The following is a 25,983-nucleotide window of genomic DNA, read 5'->3' as shown; positions in this document are numbered from 1 at the left end:
CAAAAGAACTTGTGCGTTTAGGAACAGCTGGGACAAATCTTACTGATTCTACCTTTAAGTTGGATAGTATTTGTATTATATTTGCATGATGTGAGCTTCAGTTGGTTTTGTTCAGACGTGGCCTTTAGCACTTAGCAAACGTCCTTCAGGCGGAGACTTTATTTGTACTTCTGCTGCAGGAAAGGATATGTGCACTCCCCCTAGTATTAACATGTTCACGAGCATTTTAATGATTTTTCTGGCCTAGCCTGTGCATACAGTATGTCAGCGCTCACAGTAATGTGTTAAATCTCAGTTTGAGATCATACAGTTTTTTTTTGTGCTGTTCTATAAGATATGCCGAAATTTGAATGTCTAACAATCAAGACGTAAACAAATCGGTGAAGATGACTGATGTAAACCTCCGTGCTTCCAATCAGCTCTTTTAACGCCTGTAATGTCGCCGCTTTGTTGGCATAATCAGCCCGTCCATATGTTCAGGCCGTTATCTGCTCTAATCCTAATCATCGTTTGACCCACTGGGACTCAACACTGCAGCAGGTACGTGCTGCAGGTGCAGTTCTAAACGCACAGGAGGTTCAGACTTATTACTGAACAACAAACTACAAAGTTTTTCATTGATGTCTGCAAAAAGACAAAAAGTGCTATAACACCCCTGTGCACCTTTAGCGCACTAGATCCCTCTGCTGTGTATGTAGGTCTGTCTCAGGAGGATCAAATAACCTCTGACTGCTGTGCTGCTTTGGTTTGAGAGGACAGCAGTGAGGAAGAGAGCGCTCACTCTGTGTCTGTTTTCAAATACCAAGGGGGAAAAAAACTATTGTTGCCACTAGATCGTGTGACAAACCCTGATTCGTGGTATATGAAATAGTCTATATTTGGCTCCATCTGGTCTAAAGTCTGTAGTTTGTAAAATTGTTTGGTGTAACATTTATAGGGTTATTAAAGGTGCGATGTGTAAGAATTCTAATTTGAACATTCAAAATGAAGATGGACTAGTGAGCAGAAGAGTCTCTGTGTCCGCTGAGATGATGTTTAATGTTCCCGACCACCTCTGCTGTCTCATTTAGACACTTTGAAGATACGTAAGCATTTTGTGGGTAAGTTGTTGGACATTTAATGATGTATTTTATGTCATAAAACAAAACGTGTAAGTATCCTAAACCTGTGGTGACCACACACCTTACTGGAGGCATTTAACAGAATTCTTAATTAATAGTTCAATTATTATTATTAATTACAAACCAATTAAAACGATGCAAGTGGAAAAATGGATCGGATGGTTCAGGACCGCACTCTATAGCACACAAAACAGGGGTAGAGTGAAAGTCAACAGGATTTTTGGTCACAGAGTAACTCATCCTTCCACTCATAAAAGATCTTTGGCGCCCAGGTACTCCTCCTCAGGTGTCCCGTTGCTACGGATACAGCAGCATCACAAAGAGATACACTTTGGATAATTTATAAAAGGGAAAATACCACCAAAGCGCAGGATGTAAACGACGGAGGCAGCATGTCTGGACCTGAGGAGCGGACTCTGCTGGAGCTCAACCTGCGGAGGGAGACGTGGTGCCAGGTGGAGACGAACCCCCGGCAGTCCTGGGAGAGGACGGAGAGGAGACATTACCGGAGTCACCTGCGGACCAGCCCGGTGCTCCTCGGCGCTCTGACCGCCGCACCGCAGCGCAGGGCGGCCGGCAGCGAGCGCCCACCCCCCGCCAAGCTCGCCGAGAGAAGGCACTTCGAAGAGACCTGTAAGACATGTACTTAAACTCTCACTCAGCGTATTTACTTACTCAAGATGTAACTTCAGGTGATGCTGGGATATTTATTTGGTGCCTTTATCAAAGTGATGTGACTGTATTTCTTTTAATAAACTCAGGGATGAGAGAAAGACATTGGAAGGAAGTTGGGTGACGCTTTATGTCAGGGTGCAAATATCATTTGGTTGCTGCTGCATGTCAGTCATTATAAAGCACTTATCATGCATGGTAATATTCTACAGCTACCACTATCTAAGAGTTCCCTTAATATTGCTTATTGCTTAGTATCGAACACAAAACTACACGTGTTGATAGTGTTCAAATAACTCCTAATTAAGTCTGTATAACTCAGAATGCAAATAATACACCAGTACGTTCATGCTTCTTAATGAAACCTTTATTTTACCTGGAATATTCCCACTGAGATTAGAAATGTCTTTTACAAGGGAGTCCTGACCGAGACAGCAGCATATAATGTTTAACAACGAAGTTCTAAAAAGTAAACATCACATTTCACAGAAGCAACAGAGAATAACCCGTGTCCAGTGACAGTAAAATTCAGTTTTTATAATCTTTCAACTGTCTCAAATAATCAGATTCCATGTGTCTCTGGGCAGCTTTGTTTAAAGCCAACTTGTATGAGGTTTTTTGAGACAAGCTGAAAATTATTAAATTACATTTTTTTGCATGCATTGGGTCGACAGCTGACTGTATGATCGGTCGGTGGATCTTTGAAAGCAGCAACAAATAAACAATGTCTAGCAGCTCACAAAAGACAACAACAAACACTTGTTTTCCACAAGCGATTGTTGGAGAAAAGTTGTTTCCTTGGCTCAAGACTCCCCACTGTTGTCATTCAAGACATGGAATATTTTTTCTGATGGTCTTGGTTCGTGTTCTAACACAGTAGAAAACTCTTTAAAATGTTCAACAGCAAAACTATCAGTCGTTCCACCCTCTCCTCCTGTTTTTCCTCTCTTCCAGATGAATCCCACCTGGTGTAGACGGCTGCTTTCTGATGTGACCCCACAAAGAAGCTAAGAAATACACACAGGACCTGAACGCACTTCAACCTTCAGGATTTTCTTCCCATGAACACCGAGCGGAACACATCATGACACAGTATCCAGCTATCATCACACACGAGCGTTGTTCTCTGCCTTTTCTTTGTGATTGCTCGTGTCTGTCTCGATACATGTTGAAATAAAAATATGTCGAGTCACCAGCAGGTCAAAAGTTCTTCTTGTGAAACACTTCATTTCATTAAATACCTCAAAAACTAACAATTAAAACCCTGTCAGCCCTGTCTGTACAATTAGATAAATGCTATCACAACATGCTAACACACCATCTTTACCAACATTGTACATTATACGCTCACACTGCTTGTTAGCATGCAAAACTTCCGATGCCAACTAGAACTGAGCGTGATAATTTATCATTTCCTCTGGCGTCCCCTTCAGGGCCAAACCTCTCATCCCGGAAACGTGTGCGCTGCACCTGAGTATTAGCGCCTGTTCGCTTTGGGGAAAAGCCTATAAGCATTTTGTGCGGTGACGAGCTGAACGGTTTGTGGCGACAGGCCTTTGACCTTAGCGATGTGCCGGCAGGACAGAACGATGTTGCTGGGCTCGTTCCTCACCTGGGAGACAGGAAGAGACGGGAGGAGGTTAAAAACACCTGCAGAGGTGAAACAGCTGTGTTTTAGTGTCCGAACAACATGACTTTTAATTATTTGAAACTCACATGCTTGTCGGGCCCCAGCGCAGGAGAGTCGGTCTCGAGACAGATGTGTTCCAGCGGGATCCTCTGGATCAGTTTGTCTCTCTGTGTGACGGTATCAAAATAGACTCTGTCACACTTTTTTTTTTCTTTATGAAAGACTGGTTGAGTCAGGACAGCAGATTCACTCTCCATCTTCCACTGCTGCACTGTTTCCCCAACCTTTTTGGCTTCTAAAACCTATAAACACAGCTACATCTTCTTTCAACCCTTCACTAGGTCAGTGATAGGTGGTAGGTGCAGTGTAGACATCCAAAGCTTAGACATTATTATGAACGTAGCGGGACAGTAACAGCTTGCTCAGACATTACCATCAGTGTCGGCAGGGAATTTCACCGTCTAACATTATTAGCGTGGTGGAATTCTTTCCCCGCTTGGACACCGTTTGCTGCCACACTCTTCAGCTGGACACATCTTGTCACCATCGAACAGTAAAGTCTACAGGCTGAACGCATGAACATTCAGGTGTCTCATTTGTATATACGAAAGCGGGTTCGATTGGAGAAACGCTTCCATCGCACATCCACAAGCGGCTCAAAGGTCTGGCTTTTTGTACCGCTTTAATGCGTCCAAACGCTTTTTTGCAAGATGGTGGATGGATGTAACGTTTTTTTTTGGTGGCTGATGAGACAGTTGTGGACAGTCGAGTAAGACGTGTCGGCTACTTTGTGTGAGCATAACGTGCCAGAGTGGATAAAAAAAAACATCACAATAGAGCTTTGTAAAAACACTGTGGCAGAGGATCCTCTAGGCTTCCCCCCCTGACCTGAGCCTCCAGTGTCCTCAGACCAGAGAAAAGCCTGAGTTGCATGATTTTCATTTTTTACCCACAGTGCATCACATGTCAGTGAGAACATCCAGTAGAGCGTCTGTATGTTTTACACGCCTGCAGGTGAGCCAAAGTTCAAGTTTTATGGATTTAGCAAAAATGCAGATGAACACAACAGCTGATTGCTCACGTGGGATCAAAGATTATTAGTTTGATGTTGTTTGGACTTATTTGGTTGCGCACACGTAAACTTGAGCACACAGTATTCTCCCTGAGGACTTTCCCCAACTGTGTAACCATGAATGCTATGAGGCGAACGTGACCATAAAGCATATCCTGGTGCTGATGACAGATGGAGTTTCAGTTTACGATGGACTAAAGGATCACGATGACTTTATGGCCTTGTGAGCTCTATCATCAGCATATGTGTTCTCTCTGTTCACACCCTACCTGTTGGTTCCTGCACACAGCGGGCGGGAAGGAGAAGAAGTAGCCGGCCCTCACGCCCTCCAGAGCTACAGACGGCTTCCCCGCGAAGTTATGAAGCAGAGCTCGACTTACACCTGGCAGAGAAGGGGAAAAAAGTCGTAAATGTTCTGCAGACATGGAGATGTAAACACCAACAAATGCAGCCGGACACGCACCTTGCTCCCTCATGGTCGCTATGGTGACCTTGGCGGCTGATCGTGAGTGGACGTTCCTGTGCAGAAAGCAGGAAGTAAGGAAAGTCCTCGCCGGTGCCAGGAGGAAAACAATGGATTTTCACATTTTGGTTTGTTTTGATCTTCCTGTCACAACCTCATTCATACTTCGTGGACAGTGACTGGTGTTTAAACCTTTACTATAATGGGAATGAGTTTGCTGAGTGGTGACAGCACATTTTCATATCATGTGCCTCTATGCAAACAAGGTTCAAATGAAGTCAAACAAACCTCTCGATCAGCCGCAGGACTGGGTGTGTGTGGCTGTTTGAAATCATTTCTATCCTAGGCTTATGTGTGTTCCACTAGTAGTTATGAGCGCAGTACAGTTGAACTGTATATAATCATATTCTGTGCAGCTCACACAGGCAGATCCAGCTCTCTGGCGACGCTGAGCTGCTTGACGAAGACGCTCATCTGGTCGTCTCTGTCCTGCTGAGTGGGAGCGCACCACGGCGTGAAGTCCAAACCGATCTGGAAACAAAAGCAGTGAGAGAGATTTTAACCTCATTAGGGTGACACGGAGTTAACAGATGCACTGTAACGTGTTCAGTGCAGCAGAAGCGGGGGGTGGGAGGGACCGGGCCGCTCTGCCAGCCTGATCCATAAAAACAACAGTCATGGAAACGGCCGTGTGGGACTGTTGACTCAACTCTGCGACGCCTGAAATCGGCTCCGACAAAACACACACATTCCTCACACACACTGTATCTACAGCATTAGAGACACAAAGTTAAGGGTGTGTGTGTGCATGTGTGTGTGTGTGTGTGTTACAGATAAAATGATCGAGGGCCTTGGCTGATGTGGAGCAGAGGCTCGGGTGATGGGGGAGAGACACAGGCACGCGGTCTGCTGTATGCGTCGGCCTTCATTCTTATCTGTGTATCCCTGTTTCAGGTTTGACGAATCCAACAGCGTGCTGAAGGTTGGCATCTGGCAGTCTGCAGCCAGACATATCTGAATGTATCCCAGCAGGTGATGTTGAATTTGTCATTAAACTTTACCCCATGGGTGAGGCACACTGACGTCGACCACGTAAGGACCGATCAAGCTGAGGACATTTTGTCCTGTTCTCTCTTCTCTGAAGGGCTGTTTGAGAGCTAAGACTTGGTTTTAAGGTCAAGATTAGAAGAAGGTTTAAGTGAGAGAGGGGTCTGCAGGGTGTGCTGTATTAATCCTATTGTGGAATTAGACAAAGGTAGGAAGAGGTGAGAGGCTGGTTTAGTTTTAAGAGGAGAGTAAGAGATGATCTGAAGTTGGTTAAGGTTTGGGTAGTGGGCTGGGGTGTGTGTGTGTGTGTGTGTGTGTGTGTGTGTGTGTGTGTGTGTGTGTGTGTGTGTGTGTGTGTGTGTGCATTGCTGAGCAGTCTACCTCTCCGACAGCGACGAGGCGTTCTCTGTGTTTGTAGAACTCTGGCAGGGCAGCTTCAAGGTCCTGTGGAAAACCCACGTTCATTTCAGAGCCGAGAGAAAGATTCAGTTCAGGTCAAACACCAAGATCTGTTTGTGATTTAATCCAACAGCAGCTATTAAACCATTAACACAAAATGTTGACCAAAAGTGATTATCCAGTCAAATTCCAGTCATCGTCTTAATCCCCACTAAGCTGACTTGCTTCAACAAATTATCAAGCAATTGGAAGTGATTAAATTTGAGCCTTCTGCCAAATGAACCCAGATGGATCACTGACCTGATGCAGTGAGACTACAATGAGGCTTCACACATTTCTTTACAACTTCATCATGCCAAACCAAAACAAGTGGATCAACTTTCCACTTGGTGTCAAATTTCCAAGAAAGTTTTGTCTTTAAGGGGAACGGTTCGCTATTTCTACAACCTCAAACCCCATGTGTCTGTTCTAATCATCAACTACTGTGTCAGAATCATTTTTGTACAGTAAACAGTAGCTTCATGGAAATAATAAATACACTTTAATCTCCACCAGAGGCCTCAGAGACACACCCACTTTACGCTTTTCCTCGCCTGGACTCCCACTGGGCTGAGCTGCTTGTTTTCTCAGAATCAACAAAGTCAAATAATCAAAAAGGTGGAAGAGGCGTGGACTGCTTAAATACCCGAGGAGTCGCGCTGCGCTGCTCGGAGCCCCCGCCGGCCTGCAGCGGGTGGACACCGAAACATGGAGCCACCAGATCTGGATAACTGCAAGAGAAGAATTCATCGGGAACACCCTGGATAATAAATACGACGCCGTCCAGCTGTGAGCAGATGTACGGGTCAATGCAAACATTCATATCTTTACATTGCGTAACTGCAAGTACGTTTACACAAGTTATTCCATCACTATGGTCACAGTTTGGAGGTTCTGGGACTTTGAGGATTCACAAACCGATAAGCTGATATTATCATTTGTAATTACATAACACTGAAGACATACAGACCGTTCCTGCAGCTGCAGAACTCTGGCAAACTCCCCGACCTCCTCTGTAACGGCAACCAGAGTCTGTACCCCGGCCTGCACACACAAGCGCATGGATGATACACACCTTTTCCTCTTCTTCTTCAGAGCTGAGGTCAGCCCAAGTTACACATTCATCATATAACACTGTAATGATATCAGTATCATCAGTTTCAGTGCCTTTGTCAGAGCAATATGAAAGGGAAAGACTGTGTTATGCTGCTGACGAGGGTTCTCAGTCATGCAGGTCATGGTGATTCTGAGGGGAGTTGCAGAAACTCAGAGCTCACTAGTGTCCTCAGCGACTCTGTAAGGACACTCCCACACAGAGTTCCAAAGCCTGCAACTCCCTTTCAAATAGTTAGAACTGAGGATGCCTCTTGGGTGAGAGGTGAAACGTCTTCAAGAAACTGAAACAAGTCCCGTTGCCCACGATACAGCACTCAGAATCACCATGACTGAGAACCTTCATCAACAGTGTAAAACAGTCCGTCCCTTTCAAACTGCTCTGATGAAGGCACTGATGTTATTCCTCTTCAACACATAATCTGATAACTGACCTCTGTGGACCGCTGGATCACATCCTCCAGATCCTGCAAAGAAGAACCAGTTGATGGATCTGACAGCTAAGTGGTAGGACACAGAAGAAAATCTCTGGCTAAGCTTTGCTGAGACTGTAAATGATAACAGTGTTTGCAATGTGAAATACATTTGTTAAATAATCTAATTAAGCATGAATATTTGAGACACCAGTGCACACTTCACTTACTTTAAAGTGACCTACAACTGAACTAACCCTAATGAGGGGTAAATACTTTTAAATACGACTTTTTGCATTTTAATGTTGTTTAGTCAATTTAGTTCCTACCTCTTCGAACTCATTGGCAGATATATGACAGTGAGAGTCCACGAAGCCATATTCCATTGAAAATGAAAAAAACAAGTGCTTAAAGCAAATAAAACATTGAAAAACTGACAGTTTTGCCGTTCCAAACTCGGCTAACAGCTGGCCGGAACAACGACTGCGTGTTGTTCCGGGGGTACCGTTTGCAGTCGGACCAGGAAGTTGTCTTCAGTTCCGGTTTGCGTCATAGAAAAATATAAACAAAGTTGGCGGTAAAGATGGCGCCGGTAGAAAACGAACCCCTGCCCAGCGATGAATCAAACAAAGATTACAGAGTACAAGTGACGTCGAAGAAAACAGTAATGGAGCAGATTAAAAAGTATAAAGACGTTTTGAAGACAGCGCTCGACAAACAGCCGGAAGTTGCAGAGGAGACGAAGCGAGTTTTACTGCAGGAGTTGCTGGCGGTGGGTCTGACTTATTATTTATATCTTATAGTTACTAACTGTGTATAAGGATAAATAAAGGCTTAGAAAACTGTTCCTGTCAAATATCAATAGACCGCTGAGCCTTGCTTTATCAAGGCTTTTGTGACTATACGTGCTAACCGTTGTCTTTCCGTGGCTTGAAGCATTGCACACCAAACCCCATTTGAAAAATCAAAATTTTCAAATTTGCTTTGCTGATAACATTCATACCAACAGCAAATAGACTATACAGTTACTTTTAACATTGTTTTGAGATCAGCTGGTAGTTTCGGTTTAAAGATGATAGAGGGCAGCACTTCTGTTGAACTAAAACCTCAACTTTGAAAATGTGTCATCCAGTTCCTTAACACAAACACCACGCCAATGAGAGTTCAAGTTTAAGGTTGTGATGATCAATGAATCAATCAGGTAATTTTAAGGGTAAATATTTTCTAATTCTAGCCTCTTTTGTGTGAATGTCTTGCTTTTCTCTGTGTCCATAGTGATAGTAAACTGCAGTTCTCAGAGCTGCAATGATTAATCAATTAGTCACTGAATTGCCAACTATGGAATCACCGGACAACTACTTCAATAACCAATGAATCTGTTTGATTAAAGTTAAACAAATATTTTAATGTGAATATTTCAGGTTTCTTCCCTCATCTATGACACTAAACTCAATATCTTGGGTTGCGGGCAAGCAATACATTTGGTGATGTCATCTTGGGCTTATGGAAACACTGATCAATGTTTTTCACCATTTTCTGACATAATATTGACAAACAACTTATTGCTTAGTCGAGAAAATAAATAATCATTACTCACAGCCCTAAGATATCTTCTATCTCACTTTTTAACTCTTGTTCAGAAAAAAACACGACATTTGATGACATCGCTTTTAACTTCAGGGCAGTTTTTTTTTTCTCTCTCACTATTTTCTGATTAAATAATTAAATAATCAGATAGATTGTTTAACGTGACCTGCTGATGGCTGTATTGTTTGTTGAAACTGTTAAATAACGAGAAGTACTTCTATCTGTGCAGAACTTTGAGGCAGCTGTCCAGGACAACGTGTTGGTTAATGGACGACCGTGGGAGGAGGCAGCTGATGATGAAGGTGATTCACTGTCATACTCTTTAAATTGTCCAATTCTTAATAAGTGTTGTACTAAGTTTCTGTTGTCTGTCTCTGTTTTTCCATTTCTCTCTTCCTTTCTCTCCGCTAACACCCTGTGCAGAGGACGTTGATCTGGACAGCCTGCTGGACGACACCATTGTCGAGACCACCAGGAGGCGCCGTGCCTACCCCAAAAAGATCCTGCCCCATGTGGTCCACTCCCTCAAAGCCGAGCGTAAAATCATGGTGGGTGTCACAGTAGCACTTTCTTTATTTAGTTCTGACAAATGTGTGGGTGTGTTTGATGTATCCACTTTTCTGACAGCTGCTTTGTTTTTTTTTTTATTGTCTCTTTTCAGGGGATGTATGAGCAGGCAGTCAAACCTCAAGAGGTGCTCAGAGATCCAGATCAAGGTTGTTACCTTTAACCATTTTTAATTGTGTGTTTCTGGTGTTTCCATGTTATGAAAAGATGCTTGAGGACGATGACACTTAAGAGTTAAGAGGAAAAATGATCTAGCTGTGATTTACGGTGACGTATTTGTTATGTTGAAGCTGTCATTTTCACATGTCATAACTTGTGTCAGTGCTGGTAATACTTCTCTCTGGTTAAAGCAATATTTTGAATACGGTTTACTCACTACTATGGTTACATATGCAGTATATAAGTTAAGTATATTCTGGACATCTGCTTCCTGTTTGATACTCAGGAAGAACTACTTCTCTTTAAGATGGACATTTGAAAGTTTCACCTCCTCGAACTGAAACACACAAAACGCACGAGTGCTCTTTGTTCACCTGTGACTCTCAGCAGACTTTGAACCCAAGACTGTGATTAAAAATGGAGCGGCTTGTTATGGAAACATCATGATCAATGTTACCATGAAGAAATGAAATTTCCCTTCTCATAAAACATGTATCTTGACTCGCCGTGGCCAACGCTTGTACAGTGAAATACTGTGAGACCTTTGGCTGGTGTTTATCATCACACAGCCTGCAGACGGGAACAAACAAATCAGGGAACCACATGGAAAATGGTCCTTCCATTGCATTGATATAGATTAGAGACTCAGCAGGTGTGTGATTTTTGGCATAACATTTCCTAACACTGATAAAGATCAATATAGGACATAACATCCCACACTCATGTACGACAATAAACAATCAATTTAGTAGATTCTAAGAAATGAAGTTCATTGTTATGCTAGTCCATCAGACATTTCAGACATTGCGAGTAAAATGCTTAAGCATTTGCTGGTTCCAGCTTCTTAGATGTGAGGAATTTGTGAGGAGGAATTTAAATATGGGAAGTTGTGATGAGTGTTTTTCGGAATGCTCTAACATTTAGACTATATGGACTGCATGATAATTTGTTAAACCGTAAAAGTAATCACCAGATTGAACAAAAATGAAAATAATTGTTATTTGCAGCGCTGTTGTTGGTATTACACATTTCCTAACCTTACAGCTGTTGTTGCATGTGTTTCACCAGAGAGCATCATGAATGATTTGTCAGCAGCAGCTCCTGGGATGGTGAAACAGGCCATCCAGGTCATAAAGGTAACACACACACATAACAAATGTATTTGTACATTTTCTAGATGGATTTATAGAGGCTTAATTTACACGACTTGTTTTTCCCGCAGTCTATCAACACTCTGCAGAAACAAGCTGAAGGCCTCTGTGAGATCCTCAACATGAAATCCAGTCCGGCCACTCTGGAGATCCACAGAGAAGTGTTTGGGTCCAACGGCCAATCAGAAGCTCTCCTGCCTCCTGTGAACGGAGCTTCGAGGAACCGGCAGCCAATCAAGAGAGCCGTAGAGGAAGCAGCAGCCGCTAATGGCTACGTGCCTCTCAGTAAGAAACCTGTGGGAGAGGACGAGCCAGAGTGACACTTCCTGTCAATGCAGAACAGTGGAGATGATGAGACGTCATGGACTGATGTGTGTTTTATTTCTGCACGGTTGTGTTTCAAAAAAAGAAAGTGGATAAAAATGAGTTTTTTTTTTTTTCATTTTAAACGTAGGGAAAGATTTTTCTAACATGTATAGTAAAGCTTACTTGTAGCACTATTTATCCATCCTGATTGTTTTGTTGTGAGCTTTTAAAGTCATTTCGGTGCTCACGGCGCCACATAAATGTCTCTTTCCCAGAAGTCTCGAGCCAGTTACTCAAGACAATCCACAGACCTTGTTAAGAGCAGTTTCATAAAGGTTCATGTTTGTCATTTCATGGTCACTTTAAGAACCTGTAAAGACATGTATCCACAGTATGATGGGGTTTTTTTTTCTGTCTGTCCTGGCCCTTTTCAAAAGATAATGCAATATTCTTCCCATCAACAACAAATTCTATAAAATAAACAAAAGAAACGATGCATCACTCCATCTCTCAAAACTCAATCCCCCAGAAATAATGTTAGCTAAGTACCTTTCTGCAAAACCAAAGATACCTTCAAACTGAATGTTTTTTTATTTTGTGTTCGTTTGTTTAGGTTACATTTTCTATGTCTCTCTTGTCACAACACTGTACTTATGTTCTGGTTAGGTTTAGGTATAAAAACACCTGTTAGTGGTTAGCAACACATCATGGTTTAGGTTAAAATATCCATTTTCCTCGGCAGCATCACAGGTGGAGACAGTCCAGCCTCCTGCTGTGGGCAGCTTTACAGCAGCCATGTTGGCTGTAATAACGCCACTACTTTCCATCTGCCCCCTGATGTGAAAATCAGCTAAAACAATCAGATCCACTGTCAGCCCGTGAATACTGTGCTCACCTGTGGCCCCTCGGTCATATGACTTACAGTTTGCGAACTGCCCTCGCTGCTTCTTCTAAAACGGCAGCGAAATTGAAAAATGAAAAGGAAGCTGAAGTGAAACCGCCGCCGGTTTTCTGTCTGGTTTATTTTAACCTCACTGGACTCGATGCCTAGTCGACAAATAACACTTTTTATCATCAGGCAGAGTCGGTGTGCAGGACACTCTCCCGTCGTTCTGATTTTAATGCACCCTTTGAAAACCCTGTGATGTCAGACTGCGACTCTTCCTGCCATGCTCATCAGAAGGACCACCTCTGTGAAGGGTGTGAGGTAAGATCACACTAACAGGCTGTGTCTTTATGTTCTCATTTTCTTATCACCTTACAAAACATAATTTTTTTTGTAGCTGATGCAGCCTGATCCCTGCTCCAAAGGGAGGTCAAAGGTCAAGGCCATGCTAGCAAACATGAGGGTGCGAACCAACATTTGGTTAAAGCACAATCTCTGCAGTCAGCCTAGTCCTCAAAATCACTCTGTGTGACCGAGGAGAATGCTGACAAGTTGTGGTCTGTGTTTGATCAGATCTGATGTTGAGATTTGCAAATCCAGTTGCAATGATGCATGAAAAACCTAGTGAAGAATATACCATGGGAATAACTTTAAACTATGAAAATGTAGCTTGCTGATTGAAAGAACAGAAGATTCGGGATTTAGCAGAGTTTCACGGGTCTCAAGTGTGGGCGAAGTCTTGTTTTTCTACATTTTCCAACACTGGGCATCTGCTCACGGTGTGAGGACAGACAGCTTCATTTATGGGGACCAAACCTGTGGTCCCCACAAGGCTGTGAAACGTCAAAGATGGTGTCCCAACAAAATGACTTGTAGATGATCTCCCCTGAAGTGCTCGGTGTCTCCCTTCAAAAGCATCCACAAAAATCGATCTTCCGTGTGTTTGTATGTCAGGGCTCAGACGACGGAGACAGGAGGCTGAAGAGGCGAGAGAAGAACAGAGTTGCGGCCCAGAAAAGTCGAAAGAGACAAACACAGAGAGCTGACCTACTGCATGAGGTGTGTTTGTGCATGTATGTATGTGTGTGAACCTGTCCATGCTCTTGCACTTCCACCAACTACTGACCCTAGTAAGGACATTTCTCCCATTCCTCACAGCTTGAAACGACTGTTTGAGAGCTGAGACCTGGTTATAGGTCTAAGAATTCCAACTATTCATGACTGCACTGCCATACATTCGGGCCAATCAAAGAGCAAAGATCAGAATCAATACTATGACAGCAAAGGCACGTTGTTTGATGAGGTTCCAAATGTCAAGGCTCGTTTATGCTCAACATTAGGCGCTCATACGGACATGGGCGGAGTGCTCTGTCCTCACTTTGCGTTGTTAGGGCTAGAAAGCTTACCGATACAGACCCAACCCAGCAGTGGCACCGTTCCACATGGAGGGCAGTGTAGCAGTGTAACCAAAGGTTCAAGCGAGACACGACCACAGGACCAGAAGGAGGAAGTGTTACAGATGTCGTATGTGAGTCAGTTAGAAGTTTCAAACATCTGGATGGTCTAACTTCAGTCGGGGCACAGGGACAAACAGCAACTAGAACAGCCTGGAAGGAAAAAGTGGAGGTCTGAGCGCGACTGATCTGAGCCCTCTGGTGGTTGTATTGTTTAACATATACATTTAGGGCATTACGCAGTAATTCATACAAAAACACACTCATAGCGGCGGACTGCAGAAGACATACCACTGTTTTCACATGTCCCCATGAGTAGCAGTGAGATTTTTGACTGGAAATGAAATCAAGTAAATCTGCACCTAATACTCAAAGTGACTGAATGCCCCTTTAAACCTTACAAGTTTACATTTTATCATTTCCGCCTCTTCCCGCTCTCTTCTTCTCTCCTTCCTCCCCCAGGCCTGTGAGCTGTTGGAGCAGAGGAACAGGAAGCTGAAAAGAGAGGTACTTCCAATACCATTTATCTTGGTTATAGTCTGTCTCTGCTCGGGTTAGATCACACCGACTACTGTAGTGCCCACGTTCAAAGTGGTTTGCTCCAGATTGGAAGCACGTTAAGACATTTAGAGCAGAAACAAATCACACAGAAATCACAGGTACATGAAGTAAATCTTTACTGTCGACTCTGTCCTCAGGTAGACTCTCTGTCCGAGGAGCAGCAGCGGCTGACCGAAGCCCTCAGGGCCCACGAGCCTTTCTGTCCCATCATGCACTGCTCCTTCGCCTCCTCCACCTCGTCCGGCCTGCAGCCCGACAGCATGGCCGCCCGCTCCGTCTGAGGAGAGAAGACATGTTTCCAGCCCAACTTCTGAGGCTCCTCATTGTGTAAATGGACAAGTGCACCCCTAGGTGTCGCTGTTGACCATGATGAGCACCAAAGTGGCGATGCAACAGGTGTTCTGTGCTGCTGAGCTGTAGTCACAGTGAAGAGCGCCCTCTGGTGGTAACACCTCGTACTCAGCAGCTCCTGTCCATGATGTGAATACAGTGACAGATTTTCCCACACTGCACATCAGCAGATTAGATTCTCCCATTAGCACATTTATTGTTGGTTTTCTCTGCTGTATGTGTGCATGACTTTCTAATCGCACCTGTAACAAAGAACCAAAGAGATATTTTCCCAAAAATAAAAAATAAAACAAATGTCATACAGTTTGTGCTTGATTTGTTAATGAAATCTTTTACAAGATTCAGTTAAACTAGCACAAACAGACAGTTCATTTCTACTTATTTCCCATCGTCCACAAGGTTACCATTACAGTGGCTGAAAGTAACTCTAACTTTAAATAATGCAGGCCTACTAAAATCTTTGCAGATGGGAACTGAGGCGCAGCTAGAGAGTTATGTGTCCAGTCATTATCATTATAATTATCAAAATATTTCATCATCATCATTTAGCACTATTTCATTGATCAATGATGTGAAACACCTCTTCTTCTTGCTCTGCTGCAAATTAGAGTTACATTTACAATACTTTATTTCTTACTTTTAAGCGTATGATATAGCTTGAAATGTCCTCACTTGTAAAGGAGCAGTCCCTCAGTTTTATGACTAGCAAGTGCTGGTGGTTTTGACCGGATGGCGATGATATCAGTTTGAAATACATATAAGGCCCCCTCATCTTTTCAACCAGCGTTATACGACTTCACTGAGTGTCTGTAACATGTTAGTATATTTTCATTATTGAATGCATAACCTCAGTATTTCTAAAAACCTGGCTACGTCCCGGTTTGTGGTAGAGTATCTTTACAGTGTGGCAACACTACTTTTACTTAAAAACTGGCATTAGACCAGATATCGTCATGAAATCATCATCCAGTCACTAGTTGATGTTCTAGTGAACTGCGCTCCAGGGAGCAACGCTGTGCCGACTTCTTTCAGGTTGTTGGTTTCTTCATCGTCTAACTGATCTGGTACCTGGCCTAAACAGTCGTTCGATTGTGCATGACTGATGCGATTTGTCAGAAAGTTTCTACTAATCTACTAATAAACATTAGATTAAATTACATTAGCACAGACATTATAACACTGAGATGAAACCTGTTATCACTTAATACTATGAAAATGTATGAAATGGGACATTTATTGCCAGTAAAATTTGGGTTAACAGTTATTTCACTGTGAACCATTAATGAAATACTAACCATCTACGTAAAGGGATAGTTTGTGTTTTTTTAAGTGGAGTCATATAAAGTAATGCAGTTGCACTAATGCGTAGGGATACGGAGGTTCGTCGGTCTGTTAAGTTTCGTTTTTATCGAAAGTAAACCTCTCGTCCAGCAGCTGGGCCTCGCACTGTATTTCGTCGCTCGCAGATCACCTGTTGCCCAGTAGCGCTAATGCGTAGGGATACGGGGGTTCTACGGTTGAGAGAATGTAGTGCCAGAAGAAAGGCAGGTCTGACGGTGACGTAAAGCAGTGTGAATTTTCCCTTTTCAACGTACACTTGAACTGTTACAGATTTTTTAAGGTGAGCCTTGTTTTAGGTGGTTAAATTTTGCTTTTTCTCTGGACCCTGTTCACTGCGGTACAAAGCTGAGCGTCTGGGCTGGAGCGGCTCTCTGCTTCTCCAAACTGAGGCTGTGCTGATCGGTGATTACGGTAGGGAACAGACCGACTATAGATGTGTACTTTATATGACCCCACTTTAAAAAACATGAACTGAAGGTCATGAAGGTCCTATTAAGAAAAGAAGATTTTTTTTTTCCAACTCCTCAAAAATGGACACTTCTTTATAATTCATTAACCAATGTGCATGAAAACCACAAGACGTCGAGAGCTTTCCTTTAAAACCGCAGTGATTAATAGAACACTGTAGTAACTGATGAATGAAACCTGCAAAACCCTCAAGTGTGTCACAAGTTTCCTGTCAGTTTCACCGACATTGCTGATTATGTCGCAAACGTCTTCTTGGATGTGACCTCGTTTCAGCCGAGCCCTTGAGGTCATCTGAAGTTGCAGACATGTCAGTATGGACCAATAAACCTCCACCAGAGCAGAAACCTATGGGTTTTTTTTTTTGCTTTTTTCATGTTTGAGGACACACGCTGAAAGTAGCAGTTCCCTTATTTCACCACAAACGTAATCCGCTCTGCAGTTCTCTTTCATTTTTCCTTCCTCTTCCACGCCGAAGTGAATGAAAAGTTCATCTTGATGTACAGGATGCTGACGCAAACCAACTAAAGTGGAACCGAAGCGTTTCACTGCTGCAGACTTCTGGGAAACGGCACTGATTATTATTCCTTTAAAGCCTTTTTATGAGTTCTTGGAGGAAATCTAAGAAAGTAATGATAGATGGAGGGTGGAGCGCTGTTACAGTGCCTCAGTGTGGGTTGAACAGCTGGTGTTTGGATGGAGACGCGCCTACAAATAGATCATGAATACGTTCTAAGAATCTGAATGAAATATTAGCACTGATAAATGATTGCTGTTCGATGTGATGCTTGGTTATAAACGTGGATAAAATGTTTTGAGGAAATGGCGAGAGAGAAGCTCAGCAAATTTTAATGAGGCCAGTGAGTGGAAATCCTTAGGCGATGACAGTTCTTTATTTTATTCTTTAGCGGGCGATTTCCCCGCTTTTATGACTCAGCAGAAGCAGACGTGAAACTGAGGAGACAGAGGGGAAAGCAGTACCAAGATTCCATGCTGATGGGAAATTTGTACGTCCACTCACTTGACCCAATTCCACTGTTCGAAACCACGGCGTGATAAAAGCATGTGGACGCCTCAGTCCAGTGACTGAAGCTGCTGGTCATGGTGCCAAAATCTCATATTCACCTTATTTGATATTTTTATATGTAGTAAAGTATAAGGTGTAAAGAAGTGCTGAACTTGCCAAAAAACACAAGCCCCAAACAAAAACTGACTGGCCACCAAATGTGAGGTAAAAACCAGATTCAAACTGTATTTGCCACCATATTCCTCCCACTTTAGACCTTTCTGTGCAGTAGGACTGCAACCTCAAGATGATTTCACTGAAAACCAGCTAAATCTATAAACAGCTGCAACAAACAAACTCTGTTTTCCGTCATATGTTATCCTGGTTTACACGTTTCTAAGCTGTAAACCTGCCTGAAAAAGCTTCTTTCACTAAAACACATCTCAATATTTGTGCCGTGTTGTGTCAAACAAGCGAGAATACACGTCGTTCCCGCTTCTTGGATTAGGAAATATAGAGCCTCAATTTGTTGAGAGCTACAGGAAGCTAAAACGTGTTCAGTTCATCCAGCAGCATGGTGATATTCTGGATCTCCTGCCTCATATCTTCAGTGCTTTTACTGTTGAGGTCTCTCTCTAACTCTGCTGACGTCTCCTCTTTGCCTCCCTGATACCAACTTTCAGTCTTGCTCTGGCAGTGTTGTGTGCTTCCTTGCACCAAAAACCACTTGGTTAGGGTTATAAAAACATCATGATTTTTGCCGGAAATTCCTGTTTTGTTTTTTTTAAGTTGCCACGATCGCGGCTGGAGGTTACCTGACTTCTTGGGGAAAATAGTCAGTTTTGGTTGCCAACTGGAAAATTCTCCAGGTGGCGGTCGGCCATTTTGCAGCCTTGCTGGCATGTAATAACGAAAAGCAAACGTAAAATGTGTTATGCTCATCTGGCATCGTAGCATGCGATATTTTGATTCTCTTGCCACGTGTCTTTAGTGCCGTTGGTATTGAGGTTGGAGGAATGATCTTATTGTCTTTGTGATCGCCACATCATCAACACATTTGCTGTGTGTCACTGAACATGTATACTCAGCTGTCCCAATACTTTTGGCCCCATTGAATACACAACATTATTTAATTAACTCTAAATGGTGAAAACTAATACAGAAAGCGTCGCCTTTCACAACCTGAACAGGCGTCTTTACTATTCAAAGACTTAGTTTCTTAATGATCCAGCAGGAAACCAGATCTGAGCTCATTTAGCCTACTGTATTTTCATTGACTAAGCAAAGCAGAGTTGAGTCTTTTTTATTTCCTGTGGCTGAAGAAACTCGACTGCTCTTGTATGTCAAACTCCCACACCTGCACGTCTCTCCAAGCAGGTTAAAACAAACGCCAAGTGTTTGGAAATCGTGTTTGGTTACGCCAACACCTCCGATTTCCAGAGGAAGAGAGCTCACGTCATTTTCTAAACAAGCTTTAAAAACACTGCCATCTCGATGGCACTGGTCGTCTGGAAACCCAACACATGTTACTGGGGCAGGAAGTAACTCATCACTTGATAGAAGTTCTGAGGAATACAGTGGAGTGCCTACACAGACCCCATGTAAACACTGAGATGCTGAGTAATTCAGATGAACAAATGATAACATAAACACACCTGCCACCCACCACCACTTGTGTAAGTTCTACACGTGCAACATCAGTCCTGAGCACTGGTTTAAACCTGATTCAGTTCTTGGTAATTTCTTAGGTGGCAAAACAAAGTGTAACAGTGAATACATCCAACAATGAGGTCAAGGGATTAGATCACACTGGCTGTAGTCAGACAGAGCTCAGCTCTGTGGATAGTGAGGCCGTGTTGTTTCATGGGGAGGAAACAGGCTAAAGATTTTTTAAAATCCTGGCTCCCACAAAATCACCCTTCATCACTGAAACCAAAAAGAAGGGTTTTTTTTAAATTAATTAATTACATTTATTATTATTATTATTATTATTATTATTATTATTATTATTATTATTATTATTATTATTATTATTATTATTCATGTCTGTTTGACTCTTCAAATGTAAGTTTTTCTAAAAGGTCTATCCTGGTTGCATGTTGATCAGCTGGGGATAGGATTTATGATGCAGTGTCACAAAGCCTGTCAGGTTTCATCACACACCATCTCCATGGAAACACATTACTCACCACGAAACTGGGAGTTATACATTGTCAAATATTCACCAAATGTCACATATTTGATAACTGCAGCAAAATTATTGTTCCTTTGTTCTTATTCTGATAGACACATGACTTAGCATACTCCTTATACACTTTACATTTGATACTCTATTGTTGAGCAATCTCTGTCACAACAATTTCCTTATTGAAGGAGTGCTTCTTATCTACTACAAATACTTCTGCAGAAGTGGAATGAATCGTTGTGTAACTTCCCTGGAAGAGTGAGCATGGCAGTGCCGGTGTATTTCACCACCAGACTTATCAGTAGTTTATTATCAAGAGCGCCTCCATTTAAGAGTTAATGTGTGACTTGGTATAAGCGTTTGTGATGGGCGTCACTGATGTAATTCACACTAATTTACTTAATTATTTGAATGTTTTTATTACACATTATGACACTGGATATTAAAGTGACATTCACAGATAGTTGCCATTAAAGTCCATATTTCAGTGGGTTCGAGCATGCATCTTCTTCATGCTTATGTCAAGGTGAGCCTCCTAAATTTGAGATGAAATTTAAACCTTTTAAGAATAAAATCATCTTTACAATAAAGAACAAACCATGATTGCCAGTTAATTATCTTACATCTGTAAATGGAACTTATATTGACATTTAAATGGGATCAACCCCATATAACCTCAACATAATCATTGCAATTCAATCTCATTGCATTTGAAGTGAGACAATTTAGCGATTTTTATGGTTGGGAAGCCAGTGAGGGATCGTGACCCAGTCACTGGTGCTTGCACATCTACACATCTCGACACATCCCGCCCTGCAGCTGCTGGGGACTTTTTTGCTGATTTGTTCTTTGGTTTATGGGCCTGACTCAATCACTTATTTTTCTGCCTTTTACCGAAACACATCTACAGCCAGTTAAAAGGCAGAATGAGTGTGCGAGTAGAGAACAATACACTTGCAAACTCTGCAAACCAGAATCATGCCAAATCGTGTAATCGACCTGCCAGTCCTTTGTGTAACTGTGGCCTATCCTACCTACAAAAACAGCACGCTCTCATTTCCATGTAAGTGCATCGTTACTGTTGAGGTAATGGCAGAAAAAACAGCTGCTGTACTGTTCAACATGGGATAGATAGATAGATAGATAGATAGATAGATAGATAGATAGATAGATAGATAGATAGATAGATAGATAGATAGATAGATAGATAGACAGATAGCCTCAGATGATTGTGTTTGGACCACTCTACAAAGCCGTCTACCAGTGTCCTATGTTGTGTGTTGTGTTATGTTGTGCCTTCTCTTTTTTTCTTCTCCAAAACTGTGCCCATTTCTGCTTTTTGATCAGTCTGATGCTGACCCTACACCACATACATTTTAAATTGGTTTGATGCTATCCAGCCCCCCCACCCCAAAAGAATATCTTTTTCAATATGACCCGCAAACGAAACGACAAGCGACGTGTTCACAAGTGTGCTACAATGCAGAGAGCAGGCTACATTCAGCCTAGGCGCCAGGATAAAATGTTAGCTGTTAACATATCTGCAAACCACATAAATGTCCAAATTTGTACATGTCCCTAATTGGCATCTGCACAAAAGGTGTCATATCACGTTCCTATTACATGTTTATGACCTGACTGTCATATTGGGAAGAGGATGGTGGTGGAATTTCCGGCGGCAAGGCCTCCAAGCAATCGACCACAGTTCTATTCTGTGTTTCGATATTTCTAAGTGAGAAACCACCTGATGTTTTTAAGGAGACCTCAGGACAATGTTCAGCCGTGTTCGTGGAGACCACAACAGGTATTTTAAGTCAAAATATGTTTTCAGAACCATACCGAAGTGGCTTTATGTGCCTTAACCTAGCCAGAGCATAGCACTGGGACAAGAGAGGAAGAAAAAAACTCAGACTGAAGAAAAGTAGAGTTGCAGCATGAAGAAACGTAAGTTTTTATCTTATTTGTCATTTTGCAGAAACATGCTTTACCAACATTTAGTCTGCCGACTGAGTTGCTACATCATATTAGAAAAAAATAAGCCAAACGGACAGCACAAATAAGAAGGTTTTAATCAACTTAGGAAACTACAACAAGCCCTAAAATTAGCATTTGCAGTAAAAAAGCCACACAAATTATGACGTTGTAATGTTGCAGCCATAGAGGTTTCTGTACAGAAAATACATATCTGTATGTGCCTGCATTACTAATGAATGCAATTTATGATAATATATGTATACATCTTTGATAAAAAAGTAATTATCAATGTTATATTTAAAACCTGCCCTAGCCATGGTGAACCAGTCCAAATCCTTTTCCATAAAAGCCCAAAAAACAACCAATCCGGCAACACAGACTCCATCACAAGAGCAAAGACTTCTGGTTAACTGAGTTTTTTAAACGAGTAACGTGCTGATGATGGAAAGAGAGCTCCTGTGATATTTCAAGTATTACTGAAGATTTCCTAAAACTTTGAGAAATATTTGACACATTTCATGTCAAAATTGAGAAATCCACAACCCAGGATGCCAAGTTTCCTCCCCTGCTTTTAAATCAGCCTTTCCTCCTCAAGCAGTTTCATGTCTTTATTTCCTTCCCCACCCAAAACACACCATTACTCATGGGTAATCACCCTCCGTGGACAATGTTGCAACTTATCCTTTGAATAGGTCATTTGTGCATTGGCTCACGCACAATTTTGCTGTGACTATTTCGCTGTAACTGACACCATCCGCTTGTTGTTGAAACATGCAGTGATGTCTCTGTTCTCTTCATATTGTTGAATACAAAACAAGCTCTTGTCTATGGAAATTGTCCACCCAGCAGTTCCTGGGGCCTCTTAACAAAGACTAAAATTCGGTTTAGGCATTTAGACATTCAGGATTTTTGGTGCTTCAGAATCATTTTTAATGACTGCAATTAACTGCCTTAGTGTAGAATTTGTGATTCCAGAGTTATGAGGACCCTGTCTTGAACTAAAAAAAAAAAAAAAAACAGCCACCATGTATGGTCTTTGTGACTGTTTGAGAAGCTAACGCTGATGTCAGCCTGTTGGAGAACCTGACGCCAATGTTAGCCTCGTATAGAAGCTAATACCAATGTTAGCCTTTTGGAGAAGCTAACAGTCATTTTAGCCTGTTGGAGAAGCTAACAGTCATTTTAGCCTGTTGGAGAAGCTAACAGTCATTTTGGCCTGTTGGAGATGCAGAGGTTAGCCTGTTGGAGAGGTTAACTCTAATGTCAGGTTGTTGGAGAACCTACCACTGATGTTAATCTGTAGAAGTTATCTCTGATGTCAGCCTGTTGGAGAAGCTAATACGGATGTTTACCCACTGGAGAAGATTAGCATCAGTATTAGCCTGCTGGAGAAGCTAACACAGAGGTTAGCCTGTTGGGGAAGCTAACACTTAGCCCATCGACGATTCTTTAAAAATACGGCCGAAGTCATTACTTCTCATTAAGACAGTATACAGTTTCATTCACTGGTCAGTGACTAATCTTGGTTTCTCTGCCTGTATTTCCTGTTGCTCCTCCGCAGCAAAAGCTTACCAGTAGTCTATTAGAGACAGGCTATGAAAGTGACACAGCAGCAGAGTTCACCACAGCCTCACCGCCGGAGCAAATAAGAGCCTGCAAGCAGTGTTGCATCATGCTGTGGATGGGGATTGGTTGGCCCATTCGTACTTTACTTGATGTTAACCGTTCTCTGACCAAATCAATTGTATTATTTGGTGGAAAAACACTGAGTCATGCTCACCAGCAGTACACAATCTCTTTGAGCACAGGATTTGTACCTTATTCTATTCCACGTCATGTTGTGATTTTTGTCCTCCTGTTTTATGCTTCTTCCGAATTCCGTCCTTTCATTTATCATTGTCTGATCTTTTAAAAGAGTTTTATAGCCTCCGCTTGATCAAATATTACTTCCTTATATTTTTCTCTCTCCAGTGTCTCACCTGGATTCTGTTGCCTGAACTCCCTCCCTTTTCTCTTTGAAAAGGCTGTAATGACTTTGATAGCGACCGCGATCAATCTTATGAACTGGTGATACACAAATCTGTGTGCTCGTGTGTTTAGCTGCGACCCTTGACCTCAGCCCACGGGATGTTGCCGTTCAAAGATTATGACACAGCCGTTGCATCAGTCACCTTGCCTCCGCTTGTAACTGAGTTGCGTTAGTTTCTCCCTCCACTGAGAGAATGACAAAGCACCCTCCGTCTCCTTCTCGCCCTCCTCCCCTCTACTTGTGCGTGAGTGTGTACTTTGGCCCCAGAGCCGAGGGTCTGGACTTCAGACTAAATACTTCTGATTTCATTCCCCAGCCAGGAGAGCAGCAGCTAGAAAGTTCATGGTATAATCAAGTTGATTTAGGACTGCGGTAAAACCTAAGGTCACTTCCTGGTTAGAGGGCAACTCGCCTCCGTGACCCCGAGCTGACCTGAGAATACACCGTACAATGCTCCGCTTTCCGCGAGGCCCGGAGTGTTGAAACTTCCCACTTCTGCTTCCACTCCGAGAGAGAACCCGCTATACTCCTCCGCGAAGGGGAAACGTACTGCAACCGGTTATGAAACAGTCTCACTTTACTGTTGATTCTCCCACCTGACCTACATAAGAACACGCGATCGTCAGCGAGAGGATCAGCCGCTCCTGTACACTGATGATGCGTTCCAGTCCACGACTGAGGTCGGAATTTTCCAAGCTGAAGTTTTCAACTGATACGATCTCTGAGCGTTCCAGCTGCAGGACCATGAAAGTTGGCTGACTGTAGCAAAGCCTCCTTGCACATACACACTTTTGTAGTAGGAGAGGTACCCAGCCCAACACAAATATCGTCATATAAGAATACACCCTACCCCTGCAACTACTATTTCATGAAGTCGTGGTGTCGCTAGTGTACATGTGGTGTTCCGTAGTAGTTTTTACAGTCAGAGGTCAGAAATTTTGAGCTCTAAGTTGCAGCATTATTCTCGACACCTGGCACTGGTTTTTGTGGCAGAGTGCTGAGGACGAATGAAGGTGTCTCGCAGCCTGAGGAATGACGCCGATTCCGTCAGGTACGGCAGCTACACCTTCGTTTCTTGCTGCTTGTTATGTCTTGCTGTTGGCAGTTACTTCTGACGAGCAGCCAGTGTTGTGAGCCACACGTGTAACCTCAGTGAATTAATATATACAGAACATTACACAAAGCCGTCGTTGTCCTTGTTTTGGGAGAACTACGTACAGACATTTAACAGGCGGGAGTAAGAAAGTACCTGATACATGTATTGAATACTTGATTAACGATTTATTCCTGGCATGTTTCAGCGGAATTTCTCATCCAAACAAACAAGAAGCATGTCTCATTGACACTACAAACACCTTCATGTCGGGTCTTGTCCACCCTGCTGCTGACTCTGCAGAAAAGACAGCTGAACCTTGACTCCCCTCTGAAAGAATGACGCAACAAAGTTAACTTCTATCTACTTATTCACATTCTCTTTTTATGGGCCAGGTAAGGTCACAAGGTACGCAAAAGAAAACGTACATTCATCTTTGTTAGAAATTGGCATTGTGTTGGGGTTTTGTGCTCCCCACAGTTCCTGAGCAAAAACACCACTGTTGAAAAAAACAAAACCCAGGTCAGTAACAATCTTTCAGATGTAATGTGGGCGCTAACTCCAAACAAAACTCATATCATCAAGACAGTGGCTTGTCATGAAACGTGAATCTTGATGTAAACACGTATGTAACGCTGTGATCCTGCCCCCTCACTGGAACCACATAGTCCAGAAGCAAACAGCATCTAGTTAGACTTAGCCAGCCTATTAGCTGACAAGCATATCAGTGATTAAGGCTGTTATTTACTTTGTCAAACAGTTGCAGTTTAGTTAGATTTAGGCACAGACCCACACTTTGTTAGGTTAAGGAAAAGATCATGGGTTAAAACATCTACAGTAACCCATGTCACAAGAGCCAAAAACTGATCCTCGGGCTCAGCCTCAGCCTGACCTGGAGT

The 25,983-nt window shown here is 42.6% G+C and overlaps 4 protein-coding genes and 1 long non-coding RNA gene across 6 annotated transcripts; 4 read left to right on the top strand and 1 right to left on the bottom strand.

The window, feature by feature from the left end:
* Positions 1-164: 164 nt before the first annotated feature.
* LOC119012867 (spermatogenesis-associated protein 45-like) lies at positions 165-2,884 on the top strand. Of its 2 annotated transcripts, XM_037087067.1 has the most exons (3): positions 165-1,100; positions 1,394-1,754; positions 2,748-2,884. In XM_037087067.1, the coding sequence occupies exons 2-3, from the start codon at positions 1,514-1,516 to the stop codon at positions 2,765-2,767; spliced, it is 261 nt and encodes an 86-aa protein (XP_036942962.1). In that variant the 5' UTR covers positions 165-1,100; positions 1,394-1,513; the 3' UTR covers positions 2,768-2,884. The 2 variants fall into 2 exon arrangements, with proteins under 2 accessions (XP_036942962.1, XP_036942961.1); XM_037087066.1 differs by having other exon boundaries at positions 165-1,754.
* tatdn3 (TatD DNase domain containing 3) lies at positions 2,139-8,493 on the bottom strand. The gene is made up of 10 exons (XM_037087063.1): positions 8,299-8,493; positions 7,991-8,023; positions 7,414-7,487; positions 7,090-7,174; positions 6,387-6,449; positions 5,380-5,489; positions 4,959-5,014; positions 4,765-4,877; positions 3,510-3,590; positions 2,139-3,405 (listed from the first exon to the last, which is right to left on the bottom strand). The coding sequence occupies exons 1-10, from the start codon at positions 8,353-8,355 to the stop codon at positions 3,271-3,273; spliced, it is 807 nt and encodes a 268-aa protein (XP_036942958.1). The 5' UTR covers positions 8,356-8,493; the 3' UTR covers positions 2,139-3,270.
* Positions 7,102-8,063, top strand: LOC119012869. The gene is made up of 3 exons (XR_005072620.1): positions 7,102-7,242; positions 7,404-7,545; positions 8,021-8,063. It is a non-coding gene; the product is annotated as an uncharacterized LOC119012869 (long non-coding RNA).
* Positions 8,492-12,233, top strand: nsl1 (NSL1 component of MIS12 kinetochore complex). Its single transcript, XM_037087064.1, has 6 exons — positions 8,492-8,741; positions 9,786-9,858; positions 9,980-10,104; positions 10,218-10,272; positions 11,351-11,418; positions 11,505-12,233. Exons 1-6 carry the CDS (start codon positions 8,553-8,555, stop codon positions 11,751-11,753), a joined length of 759 nt encoding a protein of 252 aa, XP_036942959.1. The 5' UTR covers positions 8,492-8,552; the 3' UTR covers positions 11,754-12,233.
* Positions 12,234-12,384: 151 nt separating this feature from the next.
* On the top strand, positions 12,385-15,271 carry batf3 (basic leucine zipper transcription factor, ATF-like 3). The gene is made up of 4 exons (XM_037087065.1): positions 12,385-12,946; positions 13,580-13,684; positions 14,542-14,586; positions 14,778-15,271. The coding sequence occupies exons 1-4, from the start codon at positions 12,884-12,886 to the stop codon at positions 14,919-14,921; spliced, it is 357 nt and encodes a 118-aa protein (XP_036942960.1). The 5' UTR covers positions 12,385-12,883; the 3' UTR covers positions 14,922-15,271.
* Positions 15,272-25,983: the final 10,712 nt, after the last annotated feature.

The sequence above is a fragment of the Acanthopagrus latus genome, chromosome 22, assembly GCF_904848185.1.
Source record: "Acanthopagrus latus isolate v.2019 chromosome 22, fAcaLat1.1, whole genome shotgun sequence".
NCBI lineage: Eukaryota > Metazoa > Chordata > Actinopteri > Spariformes > Sparidae > Acanthopagrus > Acanthopagrus latus.
Note: the sequence above shows the minus strand (reverse complement) of the source record. Positions and strands in the feature narration are given on the sequence as shown.